This window comes from Camelus ferus, chromosome 34, assembly GCF_009834535.1.
Source record: "Camelus ferus isolate YT-003-E chromosome 34, BCGSAC_Cfer_1.0, whole genome shotgun sequence".
NCBI lineage: Eukaryota > Metazoa > Chordata > Mammalia > Artiodactyla > Camelidae > Camelus > Camelus ferus.
In genome coordinates, this window is record NC_045729.1 from 18,760,396 (window position 1) to 18,785,618 (window position 25,223).

Consider the following 25,223-nt stretch of genomic DNA (forward strand, 5'->3'; position numbering starts at 1 on the left):
TCCTCTCCAACTATTTTTGACCATCACGCAGGCATGGCCTCTTGTTCGCCAAGAACCCAGCGGTGGGAAGTGGTGCTTACTGAACTGAAGGGGTAGGTGGTGCTTTTTAGAAAAAGCAAAATTAAGCATTGATGACATTTACGATATATATTGACTATAGTACATGACTAGAATTTATAAGTAAACATACGTACGTACAGAGTGTGCTCAGAACATTTTAGTGATGGCGCATGTGGTTAGCAGAGCTCAGTGGCCACTGCCCAACATCACTGTCCCGTCTCGCTGCCCCATCTGAGGTGCCCCTGCTCACCATGCTCTCACACACCTTTGTACCCACCGCTGCCTCCATACCAGGGTGAAGTTAGCTATGGGTAATAGAATATTCAAACATGTACCTTAAAGAAGTTTGCTGTTCTCTCAAATAAACTAATTCCAGACATGAGTATCCCAAGGATGGTATGGCAGCTCCAAAATCATCTGAGATCCAGGCTCTTTGAGCGGATTGCTCTACCCTTTTCAACCCATGGTTTGCAGCTCATGACTAAAAATGGCTGCTTGAGCTCCAGACATTACATCAGTATTCCAACCAACTAGATGAAGGAGAGGGTGAAGAGAGCCGTGCCTTTCCTCACTTTAAGGATATTTCTGATTATTAGAGATAAAGAATGACATTTACTACTGATGGAGACATCGATCCACCAGGATAGCACAACTGCAAATCTATATGCACTCCATAAAGTAGCTGCAAAATATATGAAGCAAAGTGAGCAGAGTTAAAGGATGGTTACACAAACCCACCGTCCTAGTGGGGGTCTGACATGCCTCTTTAATAGACAGTAGAACAAGCAGGCATAGAATCAGTAGGGACATAGATGTTAGCACATGACTCCGCCCCATACAGCGACAGGACTCAGCTCCTCAAACACACGCAAGGCGTACACCCCAAAAATGGTACCTAAAGGAGTTACATACACGCCTTCCGCTTACGTACCATTTGACAGCAGTAAGTCCGGGCTGCACCGGGCGGGAAGGAGGCTGGGAAAGTCGCCTGCAGGTGGCCACTTGCCCAACCACAGTGCAGGGTTCCGGTCCTGAGGCAGAGGGGAGAGCTGGTATTAGCAAAGCCAGCAGTCTCCGTCCTCCCCTCCCGCCTCCCCCTGGCAGCTCTGGTCCTGGTGGGTAAGAGCTGGGGCCAAATCAGAAGCAGCTCATCCTGTTCTGGCTTTGCACTTCCTTGCTTTGTGACATGGACAGGTTATTTAACCTGTCAAAGCCTCAGTTTCCTTATCTTGTAAAATGGGAACAACCTTATTTCATAACACTGTTGGGAACATGGAACAAGATCGCACATGTAAAGCATTTAGTCCTGTGCTTGGCACAGTAATAAACGCTCAGTGTGCGTTAGCTGCACAGAGAGGTTAAGTAACTTGCCTAAGGTCACAAAGCCAGAAAGTGACAAGGCTGGGTTTCACGTCCAGGCACCTGGCTCTGAGCTGGTTCTGACACTTCTTTCGGGCCTCTGTCCCCCCTCACATAGGGCCCCATGGCTGGCAGGGCTCCACATAAGGAGCCCTGAGCGGGCTGGATGGGAAACTGCTACCGCCAGTTAGTCATGTGACTTGAGAGAAGTCATTTCAAAATGTACGTCTTCACTCAGACGTGTGTTAATTTCCTCCTTCCTCCTGCAAAAGGTTGAATGAACTTGAGCCCAGAGGTTTGCGCTGACCCTGACACTCCACAGAACCCTGTGGTCTGCCTTCTCTGCCTCTGATGGCTGCAACTTTACCATTAGAAATGTGTTTCTTTTTGTTAAATCCTGTCATCTGAACTCTTTCAAAAATAGTTTCCTCCACAGGGTCCCGACTCCTTGGTTTGCAGGTCTAGAGACGGTTCTGGTGCCTGAGTCCAGGGGGCCCCGGTTGGGAGGGGACAGCCAGGCAGAGGGAGAGGAGGATGCAGACAGGAGAGGCTGGGCTCCAGCCCGCGGTCTACCTGCCAGTGGCCCTGGTGGCCCAGAGGGTCCCTTGTCAGGGCCTCCTGCACAGTGACCCTGTGAGAGTTCCCAGCCCGTCGCCTGGCCAACCTCATGTATCACCTGTTTTTTACTCTTTCATAGGCTTCCTTTTTTCTCCTTTCTGTGCTTTTCCCCCACCCTACCTCTCAGACTAAATCAGAGAAAAATGGGTTTTGTCTTTTTTTAACGAGGAGACTAAAAGTCTTAAATTACCTTCTTTGAGGTCTGCAAATAGAAATCCCAAGGAAGACAGCCACCTCCTCTTTTCTCTCTTTCTCTCTCCCTGTCTTGGAGCCCCTGAGCTGGAAATAAAAGGCAGAACGTGGCTCAGGAGGGAGTCATCTGGGCGAAGGCACCAGCCGTGGGGGGAGGGGCCGGGTGGTGGGGGGTGTCGGGGGTGGGGAGGAGCTGGAGGAGGGCCAAACCAAGGCCGCCCATTGCTCTGGCTGTGGAATAAAAGAGGTCCCCCTAAGGGGCTGATTCCTTCAGGAGCAGCTGCACATGAGTGTCAGAGCGTGTGAGCAGGTGCCCAGGGCCGAGGAGGCCCAGGAAAGAAGAGACCGCAGAGGCCGCGTCGGGATTTACTGAGATGCAGGCAGGATCCCCGGCACAGTGAGCCTTCACCTTCTCATCCCGCTGAGGCACGGTTCCCAGAGAGCCCGCCAGCAGGGGTCAGGACGAGGAGAGCGAACCAGGTTCTGGGCAAAGCCTGGAAGTTTTAGGGCTGGAGGTCTGGGTTCTAATCCTCACCACATGTAATAATGGTAGTCAGCGGTATTGCGCCCCCGCCCCATGCCAGGGGCCGTGGGCTGTGCCTTGTGCACATCGCCCCGTGTAGTCGTCAGAACCCTGCCCCATGGGCATCATCATTCTCCCCGGCACAGGCGAGGACACCGAGGGGGGGAGGTCACATAACTTACCCAGGTTCCCACGGGCCTTGAGACGGATCAGGGTGTGAACCTGGGGGGCCAGACTCCAGAGCGCTTGTCTTCCTCTGCCAAACCACTCGGCCTGCCGACCCGCGTCCTCCCTTGGAAAGCCGAGGTGCCTGGGACGGGTGGGGTGGCCTGGGGGGTCGTCGGGTCCTTTCCAGCGTGGACGCTCTGGTTTGGGCTCTTGCCTCCCCTGGGCGCGGAGGTCCTGTTCAGTTGATTCCACTGCAGGGCAGTTCCTCTGAGCATGTGTGTGTGTGTGTGTGTGAGTGACCCGTGAGCTTGTGCCCTGCAGCCCCGATGAGACGGGAGAGAATGAGGACATGACAGGACAACACGAGGTCGCTAGGGAGACCTGCAGGTTAGACCTGCGTCAAAAGGGCCAAACCACGATCCACAGGTCTAGAAAGTTCGGCCCAGGCCAGCTCCGTCGTGCGTCCAGTGGCCTTGGCATTTCCCTGCTCTCTGCCCCAGGCTGCATGCCCACAGCCTCAGAGCCCAGACAGGCAGGTGAGGCCCCTGGAGGGCACCTGGCCGAGGAGCCTGGCGCGGGCAGGCGGGCCGCCTCCGCCGACCCCTGACCACACGTGTGTCTTCCCTGCAGGCCCAGCCACCATGGCCCAGTGCAAGGCCGAGCCGGACGACTGGCTGACCGTCTACCTGAAGTACTTACTCTTTGTCTTTAACTTCTTCTTCTGGGTAAGTGAGCTCGGAGGGCGCCTCCTCCCCCCCCACCCCCACCCCCGGCACCTCGTGCGTCAAGCCATCCTTGTTTTCTGTGAGTCACCGCTCTGGGGTGAGTTTTTCCAAATCAAAGACCACCCAGGGGCAAATTCTGCCCACTTTAAAGCTAATGTGTACAGTTGCTTCTGAGGGGGAACGGAGGATGAGGCAGGCTGGCATGGAGCCCCTGGTACCGCGCAGCGTCCTCCCGGGAGGACTGTTAGCAGAACGACCAGCTCCATGTCCGCCCGGTACGCAGAGTCCGGCTCGCCCTCCCCTGCTGACTTGCGGCTCCAGCGCCTGGTGGGACATGTGACGGCCGGAAATAACTTGGTTTCCTCTGAAACCATGGGTTGCCTCCCATGGTTCACATTCTCCAGGCTTGAGGCAGAGGAACGCAAGTCCTGGGGGCACCCGGGCTGCCTCTGTGCTTGGAGAAAGGTCTCTGTAGCGAGTCCCCTCGGGAGACTGCCTGGCCAGGTTGCCCAGGAGGAGAGGAGTCTGTCCCCTTGAGGCAATTGTCAGGGTAACTGGGAGCAGAATACCCTCAGCTCCCCAAAACAGGCAGAAGCTGGAATGTGTGTGTCTTGTCTCCCGTCCTCACTGAGTTTGGAGAGGCCGCCAAGTGCCGAGTGCCGAGTGCCGAGTGCCGAGTGCAGGTGCTGGGGTCAGCGGACCGGCCCTGCTGGATACCCATCACGGGACCACAGGCAGCTCACTCACACTGGCCGAGCCTGTGTCCCCAGCTGGAGGAAAGTAACTCTGCAATGACCAGCCCGCTTTTCTGCCTAATGCCACTTCCTTGTTCCTGCTCCCCTCTGCCTGTGAAAGTTTTGCATTTGATACGACTCTCAGAGGCCCTTGTCATCTGCTGGATTGGATGCTGCCTGACTCCCATTGAGTTTTGCGCAAATCAATGTAAGATTTTTACTGTGCCTCAGTTTATCTTTTAATAGTGTGCTTATCGGGGAGGGTATACCCCAGTGGTGAGTGTGTGCTTGGCATGCAGGAGGTCCTGGGTTCGATCCTCAGTACCTCCATTAAATAAACAGATAAACAAACAAACAAAAAACCAAATAAATAAATAAACCTAATTACCTCCCCCCCTAAAAAGAAAGCCCAAGGAAAAAAATAATAAAATTTTTTGAAAAATAGTGTGTTTAGCAGATGCCCTGAAATGGTGTATGTGAAGTGCTTAATTCAGCCTCTGCACACAGAAGGCGTTCAATAAATGCAGTATGTTGGAAATATTAGAAGTAGAGATGTCACCAGATCAACCCGCTGGTGAGGCAGAGCTGCTTCCTGCCTGCCGGGGCCAGGGACGCGCTGCTGGCAGCTTCTGAAGGCAGAGGGAAGACAGGCCGGGCCTGCGTTTTCAGAGTCTTTCGTTCAAGACTGACGCCTCCGCTGCGTCCTGGGCAGGGCCGGGCGCGGCACTTCGAGGCTGGTGGACACAGCAAGGCAGGGGTCTCGAAGAGCCTTGGAGACTAGACACTCATCTGGTACTGTCTGTTCGAAAGCTGGACAGCTTGATGTTTGTTTAAATGCTTTTTGGAAAGTTCCTGAAATGAGCAATAAACTTATTTTATTTGCAACTTTTCCCTCCTGGGCAAGCGCTTCCTGGAACTGTGAGGCTGTGTCGATGGAGATAACGAAACCGGGCTGACGTGCTCAGAAAGCTGTGTGGGTGTGACGAGTGTCCGTCCTCAGAGGTGCATCCAGTGGGGTTTAAGGATTCTTGCTGAGCAGAGGATTTGTTTTTTAAGAAGAGATGTGTTTTTCCTGATCATAAACATCCTATGTATCCACGCCAGGTCATCTCTAAAATGCTGAAAAATGTAACTAAGAAAATTAAAATGCCTGGATCTCAACCAAAATGTGTGGTCTCGCAGCTCTGGAGGCAAAAGACCAGAGTCCAGGGTCAGCAGGGCCGTGCTCCCTCTGAGACTCGGAGCGGCCCCTTCCGTGCCACGTCTGAGTGTCTGGGGTGGCGCCAACCCCGCAGCCCCGGCCTGCGGCTGCGTCCCTCCGGCACCAGCTCTGTCACCCCACGCTGTCTTTCCTGCGTGTCTCTGTCTTTACATGGCATTTTCTCCTTCTTAAAAGGACCCGTTCACATTGACGAGGACCCACCCTAACGCCTCATCGTAACTGGTTACATCGTGAAGATCCTCTTTCCAAATAAGGCCCCGTTCACAGGCCCCGGGGGTGAGGACACTAACAGCTCTCCACCCGGATGGCCACAGCACCCCCATCCTCAGGTCACGGGCGGGGAGCCGCCTCACCCGGCTCAGAGTCCCGCCCAAGGTCTTGTCTTGGTGACGGGCAGAGCTGGCACTGACACCCAGGCTCGCTGGTCAACAGTAACTGAAACCCCGATTCCACGATGTGTATGAAGTGCATGTGAGCGTCAAGCACTGCTGGCGGGCGCGGGGCACGTCTGTGGGCAAAGCTCCAGCCAGCACGGCGCTGACTGCTGTCGGCCTCCTCTGGGCTGTGCTTCCATGTACATCATGCTGTGTGTGTGTTGTTGGAGAATTTTTCTGGACGTATAGCTGATTTATAATGTTGTGTGAGTTCCAGGTGTGCAGCAGAGTGATTCAGTTATACGTATGTATATATATTCTTTTTCAGATTATTTTCCACTATAGATTATTACAAGACACTGAATATAGTTCCCTGTGCTGTGCAGCAGGTCCTTGTTGTTTATTCGTTTTATATATAGTGGTGTGTATCTGCTAATCTCAAACTCCTAACCTGTTCCTCCCCTCCTTTTTCCTTTGGTAACCGTAGTTTGTTTTCTATGTCTGTGAGTCTATTTTTGGCTTATAAATAAGCTTATTTGTGTTTTTTGTTAGATTTCACATACAAGTGTTATGATGTAATATTTGTCTTTCTCTGTCTGACTTACTTCATTTAGTATAATAATCTCTAGGTCCATCCATGTTGTTGCAAATGGCATTATTTCATTCTTTTTTATGGCTGAGTAGTATTCCATTGTACGTATATACTGCATCTTCTTTATCCAGTCATCTGTCAATGAATAAACTTAGGTTGCTTCCGTGTCTTGCCTACTGTAAACAGTGCTACTGTGAACACCGGGGTGCATGTCTTTTCAAATTAGAGTTTTCTCCAGATATGTGCCCAGGAATGGGATTGCTGGATCATATGGTAACTCTGTTTTTGATTTTTAAGGGATCTCCATACCGTTCTCCATAGTGGCTGCACCAATTTACATTCCCAGCAGCAGTGTAGGAGGGCTCCTTTTGCTCCACATCCTCTCCAACATTTATTTGTAGACTTTTTGAAGATGGTCCTTCTGACCAGAGTGAGTCATTGTAGTTTTGGTCTGCATTTCTCTGATAATCAGCGATGTTGAGCATCTGTTCATGTGCCTGTTGGCCATCTGGATGTCTTCATTGGAGAAATGTCTGTTTAGGTCTTCTGCCCATTTTTTACTGGGTTGACATCACCCTGTGTAGTCCTCCCAGTGACCTGAGACTGTGATTGGCTCTATTATGTTACATGTTACAGAGGGGGAGCCATTTGCCCCAATTCCCAGAGCTGGAGTCCACCTCTCTCTGACCCCTAAGCCAGTGTGGTTGGCCATCAGGCTCCGTTGCCTCCAGCACTGAGTCCTGCACATTCCCAGTGTCTTTGGATTAACTAGTGAGGCAGCAGAGCACGTAGGAGAGACTTGGGCTCAAGTTCAGGTTCAAATTCAGACCCCATTGTCTATCTGCTATGGAACCTTAGGGGTGGGCTGCGTTATGACCCACTAAGATGCCTGTGTTGAAGCCCTAACCCCCAGTGTGACTGTATTTGGAGACAGGGCAGTTAGGAGGTAACTAAGATTAAGTGAGGTCGTACGGGAGGGGTCCTAATCCAATAGGACTGGTGGCCTTACCAGTGGAGGACGAGCGAGCTCTCTGGAAGCAAGCCTAGAGGAAAGGCCGTGTGAGGACACAGGAGACAGCTGCCTGCAAGCCAGAAAGGTCCTCCCCAAAACCGAACCAGCCACGCCTTACTGGGGGGCATCCAGCCTCCAGACTGTGAGAAATAGAAACGAACGTCTGTTTTTGACGCCGCCCAGCGGTGGTGTTTACTTGTGACAACCAGAGCGGGCGAACACGTCGGGCGGGTCACTCCATCTCGCTGAGCCCTCCCTCACTTTGGTCATACGTTAAATGGGAGTGTCAAAACCTATCAGAGTTAAAGATTAATATTTAGAAAAACATTTTGCACAGTTTCTGGCACCTGTGGTGCTAAGCTGTTCTGTGTAGCTAATACGGTTACGCTAAGGGGAGTCCGTCACCCCTAACGGCTTTCTGTGTCCGTAGCTCTGGCTTTAAGACTTTGGGGATCATGACCCGGGGCAGAAATACGGGGAGGCAAAAGAAACGCTTACAGGAAGCACCGTTCACAGAGCTAAGCCTTTCCTTACTGTGTGCGATGCTCTCTGATGTTTGTCTTCTTTTTTGTGGTGATTTTGTTTCGTTGATTTTTAGTGCAGGTTACAACCACCAAGTTGGCCTCACAGCCCTAAATGGCTACATCAAAGTCTGAAAACCCCGGGGCGGGGGGGCCCCACCCCCACCCCAGGGTGGGCAGGACTCAGGTCTCCCCCAGCGGCCACCACAGCACTCTGAGGGACCTAGATCGTCTTGCACCCCACAGTGATCTACAACCAATGAAGGTCCGAGACGATCTTCACTCCTGTTTCATAGATGCCGAGGCGTAAGCTGAGGTGATTGGCAGGGTTCTGTGTCAGTTCTGCGTTTTCTGACTCTGAGTCTGGCATTCTTCCTGTCTCCAGAGACCACTGACTCATAATCCCTGCCTCGGGCCCACCGCTCTGATGCTTCCTTGGAATCCAGAATGTCCCCAGGGGTCAGGGGTGAACGCAGATTAGGGCACTTGGATGGCATGGGCAGCACAGACACGCGGAGTGTGAACAGTATAAGTAAAGCTTAAGTAACGTCACGAGACACGTCCACATCCTGTATCTAAACTCCGCTCCCCCGGACCCCAGCCCCCAGTCGGCCCGCGCCTGACCCCTCGTCCGTCGTCCACCGCCACCCTCTCCCTGCCTCCCACCGCACCCCCACCAGGCAGTTCTGCCAGCCCAGGGCTGGTCCTGACCATCTCGCTGAGCTCCCTTGGATGTAGCTCTGGGTCAGGAACCCAAAATGCCAACACTTTCATGACCCTAAAAAGAAACTGTGACCCAGGCTTCCTACGTGGCCGGCTCGGAAATGCTCTACCTCCCCCTCCCCCGCCCTGTTTCCTTCAGGCGTCCCTGCAGCCCCGTCTCCCCTGCGGTGTTGTTCTCTAATTTATTATTTTAATTAGTTGCTCGACTGTGTTAATAATCAAAACGTTCCCAGCCTCCCAGGAGCTGTGCAGACTGCGGGAGCACCGGCGAAGCAGCAGGTCCCTTGCTGGGAGCGGTGGCCTCTGCGCCGGAGGCTCAGTCCTGCCCTGGGGCCGTGGCCCCTCCAGTGGCCACCCATGGGGCTCGACCTGCAGGGAGTCCCTGGGACCCCTTAAGGGGCACATGGGCCAAGCTGGGAGCCAGCGACGATGGAAGACTCGCCCAGCTGGGGAAGCAGGGTGGCTTGAGGGCATCGCAGAACCGTGCGGGATGCCTGGGGAGGGCCTGGTGGGGAGGGCGTCTGCTCGCTCCCAGGCTGAGGGTAGAAGCCTTCGCTTTGTGCATTGTCGTCCCACCGAACGTGGCCTCTGCCCGCCTCCTGGGGCAGGTCGTCTGAGAAAGAACAGCTGAGGGGCCCCTTCCTGAGATGCCTAAGTCACGGGACCCCCGCGGTAACCAGGGCGTCCTGCCTGTCTGTGCTGCTGGGGAACAGGCTCCCACCTGAGCGGGGTGCACAGCCGGTCTGCCTGGGGCCTCAGCAGGGAGGTGGTCCAGGCGGAGGCCCGAGGTGGCTGCTCAGAAGCCCTGCAGTGACTTGCCCACTCTGCCCGCTTCCCATCGGGTCCGCAGCCTGAGGTCTCTCGGGACCTCGCGTGTGTGGCCGCTCAGACCGTATCCTCCCCGCGTGTTTCCTTTCTATAAGTGGGAGTTCCTAAAGTTACACGGCCTGGGTGACCCGGCCGCCCCTCCCGGCCTGCCTGTGTCCCCGCTGGCAGGAAGGCCCGCGGCACCCGCTGCTCGGGGTTCTGGCTAATGGGCTACAGGCTATGGTTTTGAAAAATGTACTTAATATTCCACAAGAAACCAACCCAGTTTCTGCAAAGAGCCAAATACTGTTGAATCAACTCTATGCAAATAGCCATTAGAACGGCTCACCGGGGTCATTTGGCTCCAGCCCCAGTCAGGCCTCCCTCAGCGCCTCTTCCCCTGGCCTTTCCGCTGACCCGGCGTCTCCAAATGGCTTGTCGGAAGCCATCAGCCTCTGGCCCTCTTGCTGGAGGTGTATTGGTGGATGGTCATCCTCTGGTACCAACAGGGACGTGTCACCCACATGGAGGGACCTCAGAGCTTGCCATCTGGTCGTTTTACTGAAGAAACTGAAACTTCCAGAGGGTCTAGCTCAGTGGCACTCCCGGTCAAGGGCACAGCCGGGGCTGGGACCCAGACCTGCTGCTCTCGTCCCTCCCGTCCTCCCTCCGGTGACCGTCCTGTTTGGCTCAGTCGCACGCTCAGTCAAGGACACAGCCAGAGCTGGGACCCAGACCTGCTGCTCTCGTCCCTCCCGTCCTCCCTTCAGTGACCGTCCCGGCCTTGGGCAGCTTTGACTCCTGTCCAGAGGAAAGATCATTTCCTAAAAAGCAGCAGGTCCCTAGCAGGACGCCCCCCGAAGGACGTGAAACCTGCCGAAGCCAGCACCCTGATGCAGAGGGGGAAGGGAGGGCGTTCAGTCCCGAGCCATCAGGAGCCTCCAGGCTGTGGCCCAGGGGTTGGGTGTGATCTTGGGGTCCGGCCTGCTGGGGGATGAGACACTCTGACCCCTTTTAACTAGGAAACCATACAGTGGTTCTCAGCTGGAACCGCCTGAGAACTTGGTAAAATATCGGTGCCTGGTCCCTCTCCCAGAGAGCCCTGTCACCTGGGGGGTGTTCAGAGGTCCCCGGGGTGGTGCGTCCTGGCTGAGACGCTCTGCCTTAGAGAGAGTGAGGTGGACAGGGCCCCAGGTGCAACCCCAAACCTGAACGTGTTATTTTATGTGAATGACGTTTCCCTGGACAAAGTGTCGAAAGCCTCTTATCAGAGCCTCAGCGGGCTCCATGGCCCCAGCAGACTAAGTGTCCCCAGTGCCGTCCAGACCCGCCCCTTCTGTGGCCCCAGGTCCGACGCTAAGGCTGTGCGGTCAACAAACGCAGTGGATAATGGACAACGTACATATTTCTATAAAGACTCTGCACCCATTGAAAGTTAGATCCACTCTGTGTGGCCACATGACATCTCATGCTGCTCAGGATCTCTTCTTTGCGCTATCATGCGCCTTTGATTAATAAAAAATGAGAAATGAATTATTACTTAACGCACTGTATTTGGTCGGCAAAAGCCCTCAAAACCTAAGATCCATGGGAAAAAGGAATCAAAGGGGTCCTTGGTCGTTACGGGTTGGGAACCACTGGTCTGATACACCCGCCTTATTTGAGAGATGAAGAAACTTAGGCCCAGAGAGGTTAAGGGACTATTTTCAGGTCACATAGCTGGTTGTGCACAGTTGAGGCTCTCACGCAGCCTCCCAGCCATGCTCTAGGGACAGAATTAGAACAGATGCAGAATGTTTTGCTGGAAACCCTCCCTTGACACAATCCCGTTGACCCAGATGCAGGAAATTCCTCACGGGTCCTGGAGGTTGTATGGCCAGAGATGGCCCAGGCTCACAGAGAACTGGAAAGCCTCCCAAAGTCCGGGATTCATCGAATCCAAGACACCGCCTCTCGTAAGACGCACCAGTGTTCTCTGTGCCTCTGGGCAGAGTGCCGCCACACCTGGCGCTAGGGTGGTGTTCATCAGGAGCTGCGTCTCAGCTTGAGAGATGCTAAAATGTGAGGGCAGAGCTGCCTCGTGGGATGGAGGCTGTGGCACAGCGTGCGGGGTCCTTCCACCTGCTTCTCCTGCCTGCTGGAGGTGCTAAGGGACAGAGAACGGCCCTTAGAAGAAAGCAGATTTATCTAAGCCGCGGAAGCGGGTAGCAGAGCAGGCCCGCCCGGAGTGTGGGCTCTCAGGACAGAGGCCTGGACTGGCCCTGGCAGAGCTGGGTTCGAATCTCAGCCCTGAGGCTCCATGGGCTTCCTCTTGAGCCCCTCCTTATTCTCCCCAACCTCAGTTTCTTTGTGTGCAGAACAGAAGGTGTGCGCTCAGGCCTCCAGGACTACCGCAGAGCTGGGAGGGGAACGCAAAAGGCCAAGCAGTGCAGGCGCCCGGGGCAGTCACAGCTCAGGAGCCTCCGTCCGCCCGGCTGGTGACCGCGCAATGGCCGGGCCCATTATGCGGGGTCGTCGGGGCAGTGGGAGCTCCTTGCAGGGACAGCACGCGTGGGCCAAGCTCAGTGGGGCCTCTCAGCTTTGGCCACACTCAGAACCCCCTGAGGCAGCAGCAGCCGCCATCTGAGAAGAACTCATCCTCAAAAGAGGCGGGAGACTGGGGGCCCGATGGAAGTCACAGGTCCCGGGGTCCTGCCCCTCCACCCTGGGCAGACACCCCTGATGCTCTCTGTCTGGCACCTTGAGGACACGCATGCACACATGTGGGCACATGCTCACATGCACACGTGCACACACTCACATGCACGCACATACACTCTGCCCAGCGTAACAGCCACAGGAAGAGGCATTCAGCCTCACTGTGGAGGGAGCGGGGCAGCTGAATTTCCCAGGGTCCCTCCCTGAGGACGCAGCCCGGGACCTGCCCCTGCTCAGGGCTGAGAGGCTCAGACAATCAGCAAGGAGGGAACCTCCCCTCCCACACAGTCCCCTTCCCTCCCAGAGTGACTCCAGCCTGCGGACACGCGTCCCTCCCATCTCGGGGGCCTCACGACAGGGACGCGAGGGCGTCGTGGTGGGAAGCAGGGGGCTGGGAGTCAGAGCTGGATTCAGACTCTGTCCCTGCTTCTCCCCCGACCACGGACAAGCCTCCGTTTCCCCCTCTCCAAAATGGGCACCCAGATCTTCCCATGGGCTCCTCGAAGGACTACACGCGGTGACACCGGAAAGGTGCCCGGTGCGTAGTGGGTGCTCAGACCGGTTTCCTGCAGGTGGGGGGCGCCGCCGTCATGGCCGTGGGCATCTGGACCCTGGTGGAGAAGAGCGGCTACCTCAGTGTCCTGGCCTCCAGCACCTTCGCCGCCTCCGCCTACATCCTCATCTTCGCGGGAGCCCTCGTCATGGCGACCGGCTTCCTGGGCTTCGGTGCCATCGTCCGTGAGGACCGGAGCTGCCTCTCCACGGTGAGTGCACTGCCCAGCCCGGCCTGGCGCCATGGGCGGAGGGAGGGCCACCTGCTCAGCCAATCAGGTTTCTGTGCTGAAAGTTCTGGCAAGTGACAGTGGCCCTGGCCTCTGAGGCCTGAGGAAAGCTGGGGAGGGAGGGGCGGCCGCCCGGGGGTCCGCTGTTTGCCAGGGTCTCCAGGTGCTTGAGACATAAGCCAGGAGGGCATCTCGGTGGTGGTGGCAGGTCTGCTCTTCCTCCTCCTCCCCCTCCTCTTCTCTCCCTCCTCCTTCTTCCTCCTCCTTCTCTGTCCAGATTTTATCTCGATGATTTGCAAAAATATGCAAAAATGAAAAGAATCTGATAATGAATCTCCACGTCCATCCGTCTGTCACCCAGACTCTCTGCTGTCATCTCAGAGCCAGTCCTGTTCACCTGCCCCCACCCAGCCCCAACCCCAACATCCCAAATATCACGTCATCTGTACATATTTCACAGTGAACCTCGAGAACTTCAGCATCCTTTTTTTTAGCAAAGGTAATGACAAGACCATGTCACACCTAAAAACAAAGGACATTCTTAAATGAAATAACCAGGTAGTTTCAGATTTCCCCAATTGACCCATAAACTCCTCTTTATTTTTTTTTTCAGTGTCTTTGAGTCAGAATCTAAATGAGGTCTCTGCATTAAAGTTGGTCGGCTTGCCTCCCAGGTCTCTTAGTCTCCGAGCTCCCCCATCAATTTCTCTCTTTTTTTTCTTGCAATTAATGTGTGGAAGGAACCAGATCGTTTGTCCTTTACTGTCAGTCTGGCCTTTCCAGTGCCATCCTGGTGACGTTCAGTGTGTTCTGGGAGTTGGATTGAGAAGCTTGATCAGACTCAGGTGTGTTTGTTTGGGCAGGTGTTTCATGGGTGCTGCGGGCTGCAAGGCTCCTTGACGGACGTTCCCCTGGGAAGCGGGGAAGACGGGGGGTCCCCCCCCCACCACTGGCTCCGAGTGTCAGGAGAGGTCAGGGCCGCACTCGCAGGGGCAGGACTCCAGCTCCGACTCTGCCTCCGTGCACCTGTCCCCGGGCCGGCTGCCTTAATCTCCTCCTCAGCAACAAGCCAGTGTGGGCAGAGTGGCTACAGAGCACCCGGACTTAGAGAGGAAGAGCCAGGGTGGGCTCAGTCTGAGTCTCGGTGAGAGACCGGGTTGAGCCTGAGAGGAGTCGGGCGGTGGGAAGAAGCCTTGAGGGGCTGCGCCTCCCCGACCCCCGCTTCCCGGGCCCACCGCCCACGCGGCAGCCTGACCAGGGAGCTGGAGGCAGCGGAGGGACCGTGCCCCACAGCCTCTCTCGCCAGCGATGGCCTAGTTTTTAGCTCCGCGCGCGACAGCGCCTGTGTGCAGGCTCAGCGGGGTAGCTCTCCCCTGCCTAGAAGAAGCCCTTCATCCTGCTCTCAGGGACAGTGAAGCCGAGGTACGGGCCACGGGGATGGTGGTGCCGGCGAGTCAAGGCCTACAGGGACCGGCCACCATAGCATGGGTTTGTCGTGAGCTCTCTTTCCAGCAGTAGGACAGGTGTGCCCTGAGCCAGCCTGTCCCCGCCAGCCATCCTGGGAGCCTGTGTGACACCCTCATCTGGCCAGTGTTCGCTGAATGAGGACACGTGACTGAGGGACCGGACATGTGGGTGGCAGGGGGAGAGGTCCAGCCCTTAGGGGACTGAGGCTTACAGGGCTGCTGGGCCCAGAGAGAAAACCAGTCCCCTGCACCTTTGGTGACCCCACCTTTGCCCTGCTCAGCCCTGGTCCCATAGGAAGTGGGGCTTTTGCTTTGGCCTCTGGTCTCAGGCTGAGCCCTCTGGCCCCGGAGACAGGCTGCCAGGTCTTCCTTCACACCCAGAGCCCTCTCTCTCGGTTCTAAAGGAGCCCTAAGGCCTGGGGTCCCCTGCAGCCAGGGAAACAGACCCCTGCTTTCCATGCAGGGTGCAGTTACAACACAGGGACCCACCTCCCCACATCCTTACGGCGACAGCCCTGAAAAGTCACCACAGTCGTGACCTCCGTGCACCAAGTCCTGTTCCAAATGCCTTTGGTGCTGGTGCCAGCCCTCCCTTTGACAGGTGAGGACGCTGGGGTGCAGAGAGGTTAGGCCAGCGGCCCAAGGTCACCCTGCTGGTGAGTGGCAGGCCCCAGGCCCAGGCTTCCACCGGCAACCCAGCACTGCCTCCAGAAGGCATGATTCACCCCCAGCAGATGGGCGAGGACGCTGGCCTGGGGCGTGTGGACCCCGTGAGGGCTGGAGCTGCCTCTTGGATTCCACTCCGTTAGAATCACCTCCAGGAATCCGAGTCACCCGTGGAGCCCAAGCCTGCTGGAGGCGGGGTGGAGGGCCCGAGAGGAGACGCCATCCTCTGCGTCTGTGGGGCCTGCGTAGAGCGGCTGCCCTCAGAGATCAGGGGGGTGCAGATAGGCTCCCACAGGGCCCAGCCAGACCCCGGGGCAGGAGATGGGGTGCGACCTGGGCGCCCCCGCTCTTGTGGTACAATGCAGAAATAACTGCGCACGGGCAGAGCCCGTCCAGTCTAGAGGGGAGCTCGGGCCGTCAGTTCCAACACTCCCTTCAAGGGGCTGCAGGACCCTGGGGGCCAGCGTGGGCCAGTCACCTCGGCATCACTGGGGTGCTCGGTATCGGGGGCCGTTTCAGAGAGCCGTCCAGCCGTGAGGGTGCTTCCTCTCGCCGGTCTCAGAGACCAGAGAAGCCCAGGGTTTGGCCCTCCCAGCACTGGCCTCAGCCTCCTCTTCTTAGGCGGTCCATTTGCAAGACCTGTCCCACCCTCCGGGCTGAGCTGGTAAGGAAACACGTCCCCAGCCTCCCCAGTCACAGCCTGACCATCGCTGGTCTGAGGCCCGCCCAGGGGTCCAGCCCTGTGCCCGGGGCTGTGCAGGAAGGTGTGGAGACTTACTCACGAAGGCCAGGGACGGGGCCTGGCCAGTGCACACCTCTCTCCCCGCCCTTCTGAGCTTCGGAGGGTCCACAGAGGGAGAGACCGTCTCATCCCCTAGGCCTGGAGGCAGGGCTGGGGTGCAGCCAGATTACTCAGGACAGGCTGGTCCTTCTCCTCAGCTCCCCCCCACCGACCGCGTTCACCTCCACCCCACACAGAACCGATGGCCTGTAGTCCAGCATGACTAACCAGACTCTTTAGGGAGGCGTCAGCTTGAAAGGTTAGGAGAAAGTGCACCTGTGGACGCACACGCACGCACACACACGCACGCACGCACGCACAGCTGCCCACCCAGGAGTGTGGGGACGGGGCTCACAGATAGCACACCTTGAAGCCTAGAACCTTCTTCCTTTGCTTTTCCCTGCCCATCCCCTGAAAGAACCAAAGGCAGGACCAGCCCAAGGACAGAACACAGGTCGGGCCGGATCCTGAGTGATCCACACCCTGGCCCGTCAGCCCCTGAGTAACCGAGCAGCTGACCGTTTACACCAAGAAGATGGCTGTAAAAAAGGACTTTTCTTGGGTTCATACAAGGAGGAATTTTAAAACCTGGGCTCCCGTTTAGAGGCAAGTGGGGTGCTTAAGGCAGCTTGAAAGTGCTCTGCGGTTCCTGGAGGTTCCTGGTCTCATTTCTTGTTTCCCCTCCATGTCTGACTTCTTTTGAAATCTTTCATCAGCCAAAGGCTGAAGAAAACTCCAAAGGAGAGATGCAGTGAGTCTGGCTCTACAAAGTGGTCCCTGAAGAGGAGGGGGAAGATGAAAGGCCAGGCTCTGAATGATGTGCATCCAGCTTGGATCAGGAGGAGGGAGGGGCCTGGCGTCAAAGTTCCCGTGAGCTGCCCGGCCGGCCGGGCCGGCCCAGCTCTCACAGGCCCCGCTTCTGTCCCGGCCCCAGCCCCTCCTCCAGCACATCTGCAGCCCCTCAAGGTCACTTTCCCGAGAAGGAAGCGCTCCTGGGGGACAGGAATAGCACAGCTTCGCCGGTGCTGAAGCGATCATCAGCGCGGAGTCGGAAACCCGCAAGGGCGAGAGGGAGCGGGGTTTGAATTATTCACGCCAGCTCTTCTTTTTTAGCGCAAGCCACGTGAGAGCCGATAATTCGGGCCATCTCAGCCTGAGACCGATGAGCAGGACAGATGCCACCCTGATCAAAAGGAAGGGCTATTTTTAGTTTCAAATAGGGGCTCTGAAAACTTTCACATCTTCAGCCAAATGAAGATTAGGTCGGATGGTTGAGGCTACGCTGGGCCTTTGTTCGGGGCTCTTTTATATTTAGGGGATGGATTAAAAGGAGGAAGTTCTAGAACCAGTTTATGAAAATGAGGGGCCCCGGATGGCAACGCCTCCGCCACATGCACCCAGACTCGGCTAACCTGGGCAGTAGGGCTGGAATCGGGGACTGCGGCTCAAAGCCGGTTGCAGGGCCGCCTGCACAGCTGGCTCTGGGACCTCCACGAAGTCGCTCGGCCACTCCTGACCACCTTGGTGTCCCCGTCTCCCCGCGGGGGTGAGGTGTGGGGAGACAGGGAAGTATTTTAGGTCTTGCGAAACCAGTCACCACATTATATAAAGATCACAACGTGTGGCTATAATTATCATTTACATCACCAGCACCAGCTCCTCGGAGAGGGAGCCTAAATACATGGAGCAAGGTACCCTCAGGGCCGCAACTCCCAGGGTCCCCAGAGCTGGGCTGGGCCGCCGCCTCTGTGGAAGCTGGTCACGGAGGGGGCACGGAGGGTGTCTAGGTCCCCATTCCCCGGGGGTTTGACCATGTCCTCTCCAGGCTCATTTCGCACCCACACGTTCCTTTGTCGTGGCCCCACTGGGCCACCCAGCCAGGGTGGTCATAGCCTGGTCTGTTGGTGGCACTTTTAACTTTGGGTCGCTGCCCACGTGCATCAGAGGAAAGTGTCCCACAGCCAGGGCTTGGGGAGCCCCAATTCTGCTCCTTCAGAATGAGGGGGCCTCTCGTCGTCTGTGTGGCTTGGAGCAGGGAGTGGGCAAGAGGTCTCGGGCCTGGCTCTTCGGGAAGCAGGGTCTGAACGTCCCCATGAGCCGTCCTCATCCCACGTGGTCACCTGGGCCCAGCGGGGTCCAGTCCGGCCACACGAGAGAGGCCCTGGGCTGATGTCGGCTCTGCTCTTGCGCCAGGACCGCACGCAGTGGTCCGATGGATGTGGCCCCTTCCTCTGCAGCCCCTGCAGGCCCTCCCCATCAGCCTTCCTCCTCGCTGACCTTACTTGGCTTCGGGCTGCCAGGCAGGTGCTGGGGTGAACTCCCCACCCTGTCCTGAGCCAGGAGCTGCACAGGCCGGCCGCCACCCAGGCTCGGCCCAGGCCCATCTGCTGCCCAGCCGGCTCTGTCCCGCCCACCCTCACCGGTGCCTCCCACGCAGGGAGTGGCCACTGGCCTTCTTGCGACACGGGACCAGTGTTGGCATCCCAGGTGAGAAAGGAAGATCTGAGGTGACAAGTGGGGGCTGGTTACCTGGCTGCCTGCCACCTGGTCCCCTCAGAGGTGGCGGTGAAGCAGCAGGGCACCGGCGGCGCTGGCGGTGCCGGAGGTCCACTGTGAGGGCACCACAGAAGAGCCTTGGCCGAGCTGGAGGAAATGTGTGGGTGGGGGAAGGCTGTGGGCCACAAGGTCGTGGTCAGGTGAGGGAGGGCTTTCTGGAAGCCCTGCCCGAGCTCACCGCTGCACAACATAGACGTGATCTGGGCAGTGAGCCCAGGCAGGGCCGGCAGGGACGAAGACAGGCACTGTGTACGCAGACAGCATAACCCAGCTGTGCATAGTCATGGGGACCAGGCTGGGCTGAGTAAAGTGAAGGGGACGGACGTGGGCATCGGAGCCGTGGCTGTGAACCCAGCACAGGTGGGAAGGGTCAGGGCCTTCCCAGGAGGGGCACCAGCCGGACGCCTGGCCTGCCTGGCCCTAGTGCCCCGGCCCCAGAAGCCAGGCAGCCAGCATCCCAGTGCGGGAGGATCCCAATGAACATGACCTTTCCCCTGCCTCCCAGGGGCTGTCACCCTGAGCTGTGATTCAGGCCTCCCTGGCACAGGTGAGTCACACACCTGCAGCCCTCCCGAGGCTGAAGCTGCTGCCTGGAGCCGGTAACCGTGCCCAGCGAGTACACAGCCGTCCACTCCCTGGCACCCGCCTCGGTCCCCCCAGAGCCCATCCTGACCCTCACTCCCCTCCCGAAGGCGTCTTTACAGCCGGAGCTCCTGGGCGGGAGGGAGCATGACAGCCTCCGGGGACACTTCCCCTCCTGACAGCTCCGGCAGGTGGGGTGGCCCGTTTGACGCCTGTTTGACGCCTTGGAACGGTTTTGAGGGGCTGGCAGGTGCTAATTTAGCCTCCTGTGACGTTAGGGATGTGGCTGGGTCCTCCCCCTCCCCACCAACCCTCCTCCCCAGGGGGCTTCAGTAGCCACCGTGGCAGCGACCTCCCCGGCAGCAGCACGACCCTGCACGTCAGGGCCACCCTCCTGCATGTTTTGCAGCTCAGCCGTGACGGAGAAGAGCCCTCCGCCCCCCGCAGAAGGAAGGGGCCAGGGCTGCCCTCCCCGCCATATGGCCAGCAACCCCCATTCACTCACAGGCGCTCCATCTCTCCCTCCCCGAGACTGACCGAGGGCACACGGTGCGCACCCGGGAGGCCCAGGGAGCGAGTGGCAGTCACGGCACACAGGGTCCTCTGTGGCAGGAGAGCGGCCTCCATACCGGACAGGGCAGGGCCGGGCAGGGCAGGGGAGTGCAGGGGGTGTCAGAAGAGCTGGGGGCCAGGCACGTTCCTGGCGCCCGCGGTGTGTGTCACTGCAGCCATGCTCCGCTCCGTGGGACGGGCAGCTCCCAGGAGGGTGACAACCTGGCCTGGGTGACGGAGCCTCCTGCCCGCTGACGGGTCCGACTGCTGTCGCCCGTGAGCTCCGGGAGCAGGAAGCAGGTCAGGCCTCCGTGAAGCCTGATTCCCCTCTCGCTGGGGCCTCTCACCCCCTGGGTGAGGTGAGGCTGCCGTAATCCCAGCCTCTGGTCATGGCTGTGGCCGCGTGTGTGCACAGGGGACCGGAAGGCTGATTCTAGCGCACCCAGATCACCGAGCCACGTTTCCTAACTCACACCAAGGTGCCGGTGCTCCCCACCCATCCAGAGCCAGCCAGCGGCTGAGCCTGGACCCGAACCCAGGTTAGCTGACATCCCCGGCCGCTGTTCAGGTTTTCAGGGCCTGTATCTCAGTGGCTCCTCGCGCAGAGAGGGCCCATCCACAGGCCTCTTGGCAGCCTCCTGCTTAGCTCATCCGAACCCCGTTCAGCTTCCATGGACAGACGCACATGCGGCCCTGCCCAGGGCCCCACCACCTCTCCTTCATCCAAACTCTTCCCTGTGGCAGGAAAAGTCCACAGGGCCCCAGAATGTGCCCTCATGGAACCTGCAACTCCCTTCCCCACTTCTAGACGTCATCCAGGTACCTAGGAGCCTGGAGAACCCCATGCAGACAGCCCCCAGCCTCCATCCGGAGCCCACACAGGTGTCCAGAGGCCACTGTGGACTCCACACCCCACCACATCCAGCCTTCTCTGCATCCTCGCCCAGACAAGGCGGGGGACGCCTGGCCCTGGTGGGAAACGGACAGAGCTCGGACAGGCGGGCCTTTCCTGAGGCAGCGCTGAGCTTGGGATAGGAAGGGGACGGGCATCAGGGACCTCCACGTGCGCTCTCAGGGCCAGCCTGCCTCCACTATGCAGAGACTGGGGACGTTTCTTGCTCCCCCGCTGGGGGCAGCTCTGATGCTGGGAGTGGTGGGGCCCAGGAAGATGTCTGCGAAAGGAAGCCTTGCTGTTGGGTGGGAAGTTCTTTCTCTGTGCCTGGTTTGTGCTTCCCTCCTCCTCTACCTGGCATCTCATTCTTAGAGAGGCCACTTGGGTGTCACCTCCTCCGGGAAGCCCTCTCTGACTGCCCTTCCCCACCCGGGGCCTCCTCCTCGAGCTTGCCCCGTAATACCATTTATAACAACGTGGTAATCACTTACTCATCCGTCCCCTCAACCAACAGTTGAGGGTGAGCATTGCCTTACTTACCACACCTGCACACAGTAGGTGCTGAGTGCATACTGGCCGGTGGATGGAGTAACAAGCTGACAGCAGACCAGTGTGCGAAGGGGTGAGTGAGGAGCTCCGTGCCAGCAGCCAGCAGGGGCCATTGTGTCCAGAGCTGATGGGAAGAGTGGGAAGACGGTGTGAGAGATGGGGCCCCGGACAGGCCGCCCCAGGCCCCCCACTGCTTTGGGGAGATGTTTGTCATTGAGGTTCTGCAGGGCTGTCTGCCCACCCGCCCAGGCTGGACCCCGTGGTGACCGCCCTCTCCCCTCCCTCCTAGTACTTCTCCCTGTTGCTGGTCATCTTCCTCGTTGAGCTGGTGGCGGGGGTGCTGGCCCACCTGTACTACCAGAGGGTGAGTGGACCGTCCTGCTCTCTCCCCATCAGCACCCCCAGGAGGGACAGTAGGGGAGGGGTGCATGGGGGTGGGGGGCGGCGACATGCAGGGTGGTCCCAGCCCTACCCTCCTGTGCTGGACAAGATGAGGTGGTCAGGTCCCCTCCCACCAGGTGCTCTGTGGATCAAGGGTTCGAGGTCACGCCCAGGGTGATACTTGGCTGGTAAAGACAGGTGACCACACTGTCCTTTCCCACCAGCGCCCACACATCTGACGGGCACCCTCAGAACAACAATCATAAATTTGACCATAACCTCGTAATCAGAATGAAAATCAACAGACACAGTCAGCCCTCTGTCTCCATAGGTTGCACATCCACAGATTCAACCGACTGTGGACCCAAAATATTCAGAAAGCAGTTCCAGAAAGTTCCAAAAAGCAAAACTTCAACTTGCCACACGCAAGTATTTCCATAGCATTGACACCGCATTCACAATGAGTTACGTAGCATTGGCGTTGTGCTGGGTATTATCCGTAACCCAGAGATGACTCGGAAGAACGCAGGAAGAGGCCCGTAAGCTGCATCAGATACTGCCCGGCTCTATATGAGGGACTTGGGCGTCCGCGGGAAGTCCGCGCTGGTCCTGGAACCCCACCCCCGGCCGTACGAACAGACAACTGCATTTAAACACCCAGTGCCTGGCCTCAGCCTTGCCGTCCCACCAGCTCTGAGCTGTCTGTCCCCCTGCTGTCTCCCCGCTCCGCTGGCCACTCGGCCCTTAGCGCGGGTCCCCACCTCTGCAACGCCATCTCCAGGGCCCCGCCTTCCTTGTGGCCTCCCGCCCATGGTCCCATGTCACCGTGCAGGAGGCCTCCGCTCCAGCCATTCAAGCCAGTCATGCTCTGGGGTAGCTGAGGTGGCCTGGGGGCCGGATCGGGTGGGTGGTCTGCTGACGCTGCTCCCCCCGCCACCCCCTTCAGCTGAGCGACGAGCTAAGGCAGCACTTGACCCGGACCCTGGCAGAGAACTACCGGCAGCCCGGCGCTGCCGAGATCACGGCCTCCGTGGACCGTCTGCAGCAGGATGTGAGCACCCGCCCTGCAGGCCTGAAGCCTCTGCCCTCGGTCCTGCCTCTGTCCCTTCCCACCTGTGTGACCCTGGGCGTTCACTCACCTTCTCTGAGCTTCCCTTGCCATGTCTCTGAAATGCCTCACGGGTGTGTGAGCGTTAAATACGATCACGTAGGTACAAGTCCCTCCTGCCACGGAAGTGCTTACAGAGCCCTGGTTCTTCCCTTCCTCCTCCTCTGCCCTCGCCTCCACCACGGCTCCCCCAACCACCTCCTCCAGGCCCGCCCCCTGGGTGCCCGGTGGGCAGGAGCCGGCTGTGCTGGGATCCGGCTCCTCCCATCAGCAGGGCTGCCCCCTTCCTCCCTGCGGAGCTGGCCGGTGAGGCTCGGTGAGAGTGAGCTGGGGCAGGCAGAGGGATGTCAGCAGAGCCGCTGTAAGGACGCCCCAGAACTCAGGGGACAGAAAGGTGGTCTCTCCTTTCCCAGAAGAGACTCAGCAGATCCGTCTAGTGAGGTCCATGGTCCTGCCAGAGGGAGGGGAGGGGCAAGGGGACCTCAGACCAGTCCGGCAGCCACTGGCCACACTGGCTCCTAGCATCTAAATCAAAGGTAAAACTCAGCTCCTCGGTCACACCGGCCACATCGCAGTGCCCAGTAGCCCCATGTGTTTAGCAGCCACCAAGCTGGATGGCATAGACAGGGCGTTTCCGTCGTGGCAGAGAGGACTCAGGATCCTGGTGGTTCCGTGTCTGAGAATTTGAGGCAGCTCCACCTGCCCACCCTGGACCCTGCTCCCTGCCACCCACCCCGCCCTCGCCCTGTGGGCCTGGCTCCATCCTGCGTCCACAGACCCCCCCCCAAGGCCTGAGGCCGTGGTCTTTTTGCGGGGACACATAGGCAAGTAGCGAGAAAAGAGCCTGGGGGGCTCTGAGATCTAGCTGCAACTTCGTTCAGCCGGGGAGGCCCCGGACCCACCTCCCCACGACTGGCCCAGCTCCCAGTGGGCTCGTGACCTCTAATGTAGTGGCCAGGGGCGCAGTGTACACACGGGCGTGCACACGCCCTGCTGGTCAGCACCGTCTCTGCACTCAGAGGCCCTCCCACGTGGGAGCTGTGCCTCAATCCCTGCCCTGGGGCCTTTCGCACCAAGCCTGACACCCCGCAGGCCCCTGCGGTCAGTGCGAGGCTGGAGCGCGCTGGCCTGGAGAGGACGGGGGCGCAGCAGGAGGCAAGGGAGCCGGTGCTGGGCGTCTGCTGGAGGCCCCGGGGGACACAGAGCACGTGGACTCGGGCCCTCACACAGCTAGAGCCGGGGGGGGCCTGCAGGACATGGGCCCAGCCTGCATCTTAGGCCTGAGGGGCTCCGGGCTGCCCCGCATGTGCCCACGTGTCTGTGTTCACGTATATACAGTGACCGTGGGGGTGCCGCTTGCTAACCGCCTACCCTGTGGAGGGCCCCCAGCCAAGTGCTTACGTGGTTGCTGCTCTCAGGCTTCACAACAGCCCGCACAGAGGCCCGTGGTTATCCCCACGTTACAGGGGACGAAACAGGCCTGGGGAGGCTAAGTTACCTGTACGGGTGACACGATGACACGAGAGGACACTCCCACGTGCCTCCCAGCCTAGCTGTTCCCTGCTCTCCGCGCTGTTCCCCGCTCCCTGTGCTGTTCCCTCCGCCTGGCTCCTGGGATGGCTCTGCCCCCTGGGGGGCGCTTCCCCGGCCCTTCGTCCTCTAACCTCTCCTGCTAGAGCGATGGTCAGTGAAAAGCTCCGGGAAGCCAGGGGCCTGTTACTCGAATTCAGGCCCAGGGCCTGGCTTCACTCCTGGCATGCTGCAGGAGCCTAATAAATGCTTGTTAGATGTACCTCCACCCGACCACACCCACACCCCCGAGAGGCTCACGACAGCTGAGTTCTGTGACCCCTGAGGGGACTTGGGTCTCAGCCCCCAGCTCAGAGGGCAGGAGGTGCCCACGCCCAGCTGTCTCTGGCTCCCCGGAGACCTGGGCTGGCGCCGCCTGCCCTGGAGCCGTGCAGGAGGCCCATCTTGTTCAGCACCCACACTGGCCCCTCTGGCCAGCACTGATCTGCCCACATGGTGGCCTCGGACCACTTCTGTGTCCTGCAGACCCAGGGACTCTGAGGCCTCAAGGCCTGGGTGGGGGCACCTGAGCCTCTGGCGTGGCTGGGTCCATCCCTGGGGTCTTACCTCCGTGGACCACCGGGAAACCACCTCCTTGTGGTTTGGCCCTGCCCTGGGCCTGCTGCCCAGTGGTCCACAGCCGCACTCCTCGGGGACCCACCTGCATCCATCTCCCCATCCATCATCTCACAGGCCCTCCCTGCCCCCAGGACACCCAGCACAGCCTCCTTAGAGGACTTGGGTGGACAGAAGAGGTAGCGATAAATCGGGGGGTTGGGATTTGCAGATGCTAACAACTGTGTGTAAAATAGATCAGCCAAAAGGTCCTGCTGTACAGCACAGGGAGCTATGTTCAATACCTTGTCATGGCCTTTAATGAAATCGAATATGAAAAGGAACATATATATTTATAAAAGATAGCGACCAGGTGTCCTGCAGCCAACTCTCCCCCTGCCTAAAGAGAGGGCCCCAGAGTCCAGCTCCCTACTCAGAACCGGGGAGGGAAAAGTCT

At 58.4% G+C, this 25,223-nt stretch overlaps 1 protein-coding gene across 5 annotated transcripts in view; it reads left to right on the forward strand.

Moving 5' to 3' along the window:
• TSPAN11 (tetraspanin 11) overlaps positions 1-25,223 on the forward strand; it is a 49,901-nt gene that overhangs the window by 16,236 nt on the left and 8,442 nt on the right. For 4 of the 5 annotated variants that reach the window (XR_004317217.1, XM_032473229.1, XM_032473228.1 and 1 more), the window contains exons 2-5: positions 3,551-3,645; positions 12,900-13,091; positions 21,443-21,517; positions 22,481-22,585. Coding sequence is in view for 4 of the 5 variants with exons in the window: in XM_032473229.1 (XP_032329120.1) it covers positions 3,562-3,645; positions 12,900-13,091; positions 21,443-21,517; positions 22,481-22,585 (456 nt within the window). In the remaining variant the exon portion in view is untranslated. The remainder of the gene's footprint in view (positions 1-3,550; positions 3,646-12,899; positions 13,092-21,442; positions 21,518-22,480; positions 22,586-25,223) is intronic. The other variant, XM_032473230.1, reaches the window with a different exon arrangement.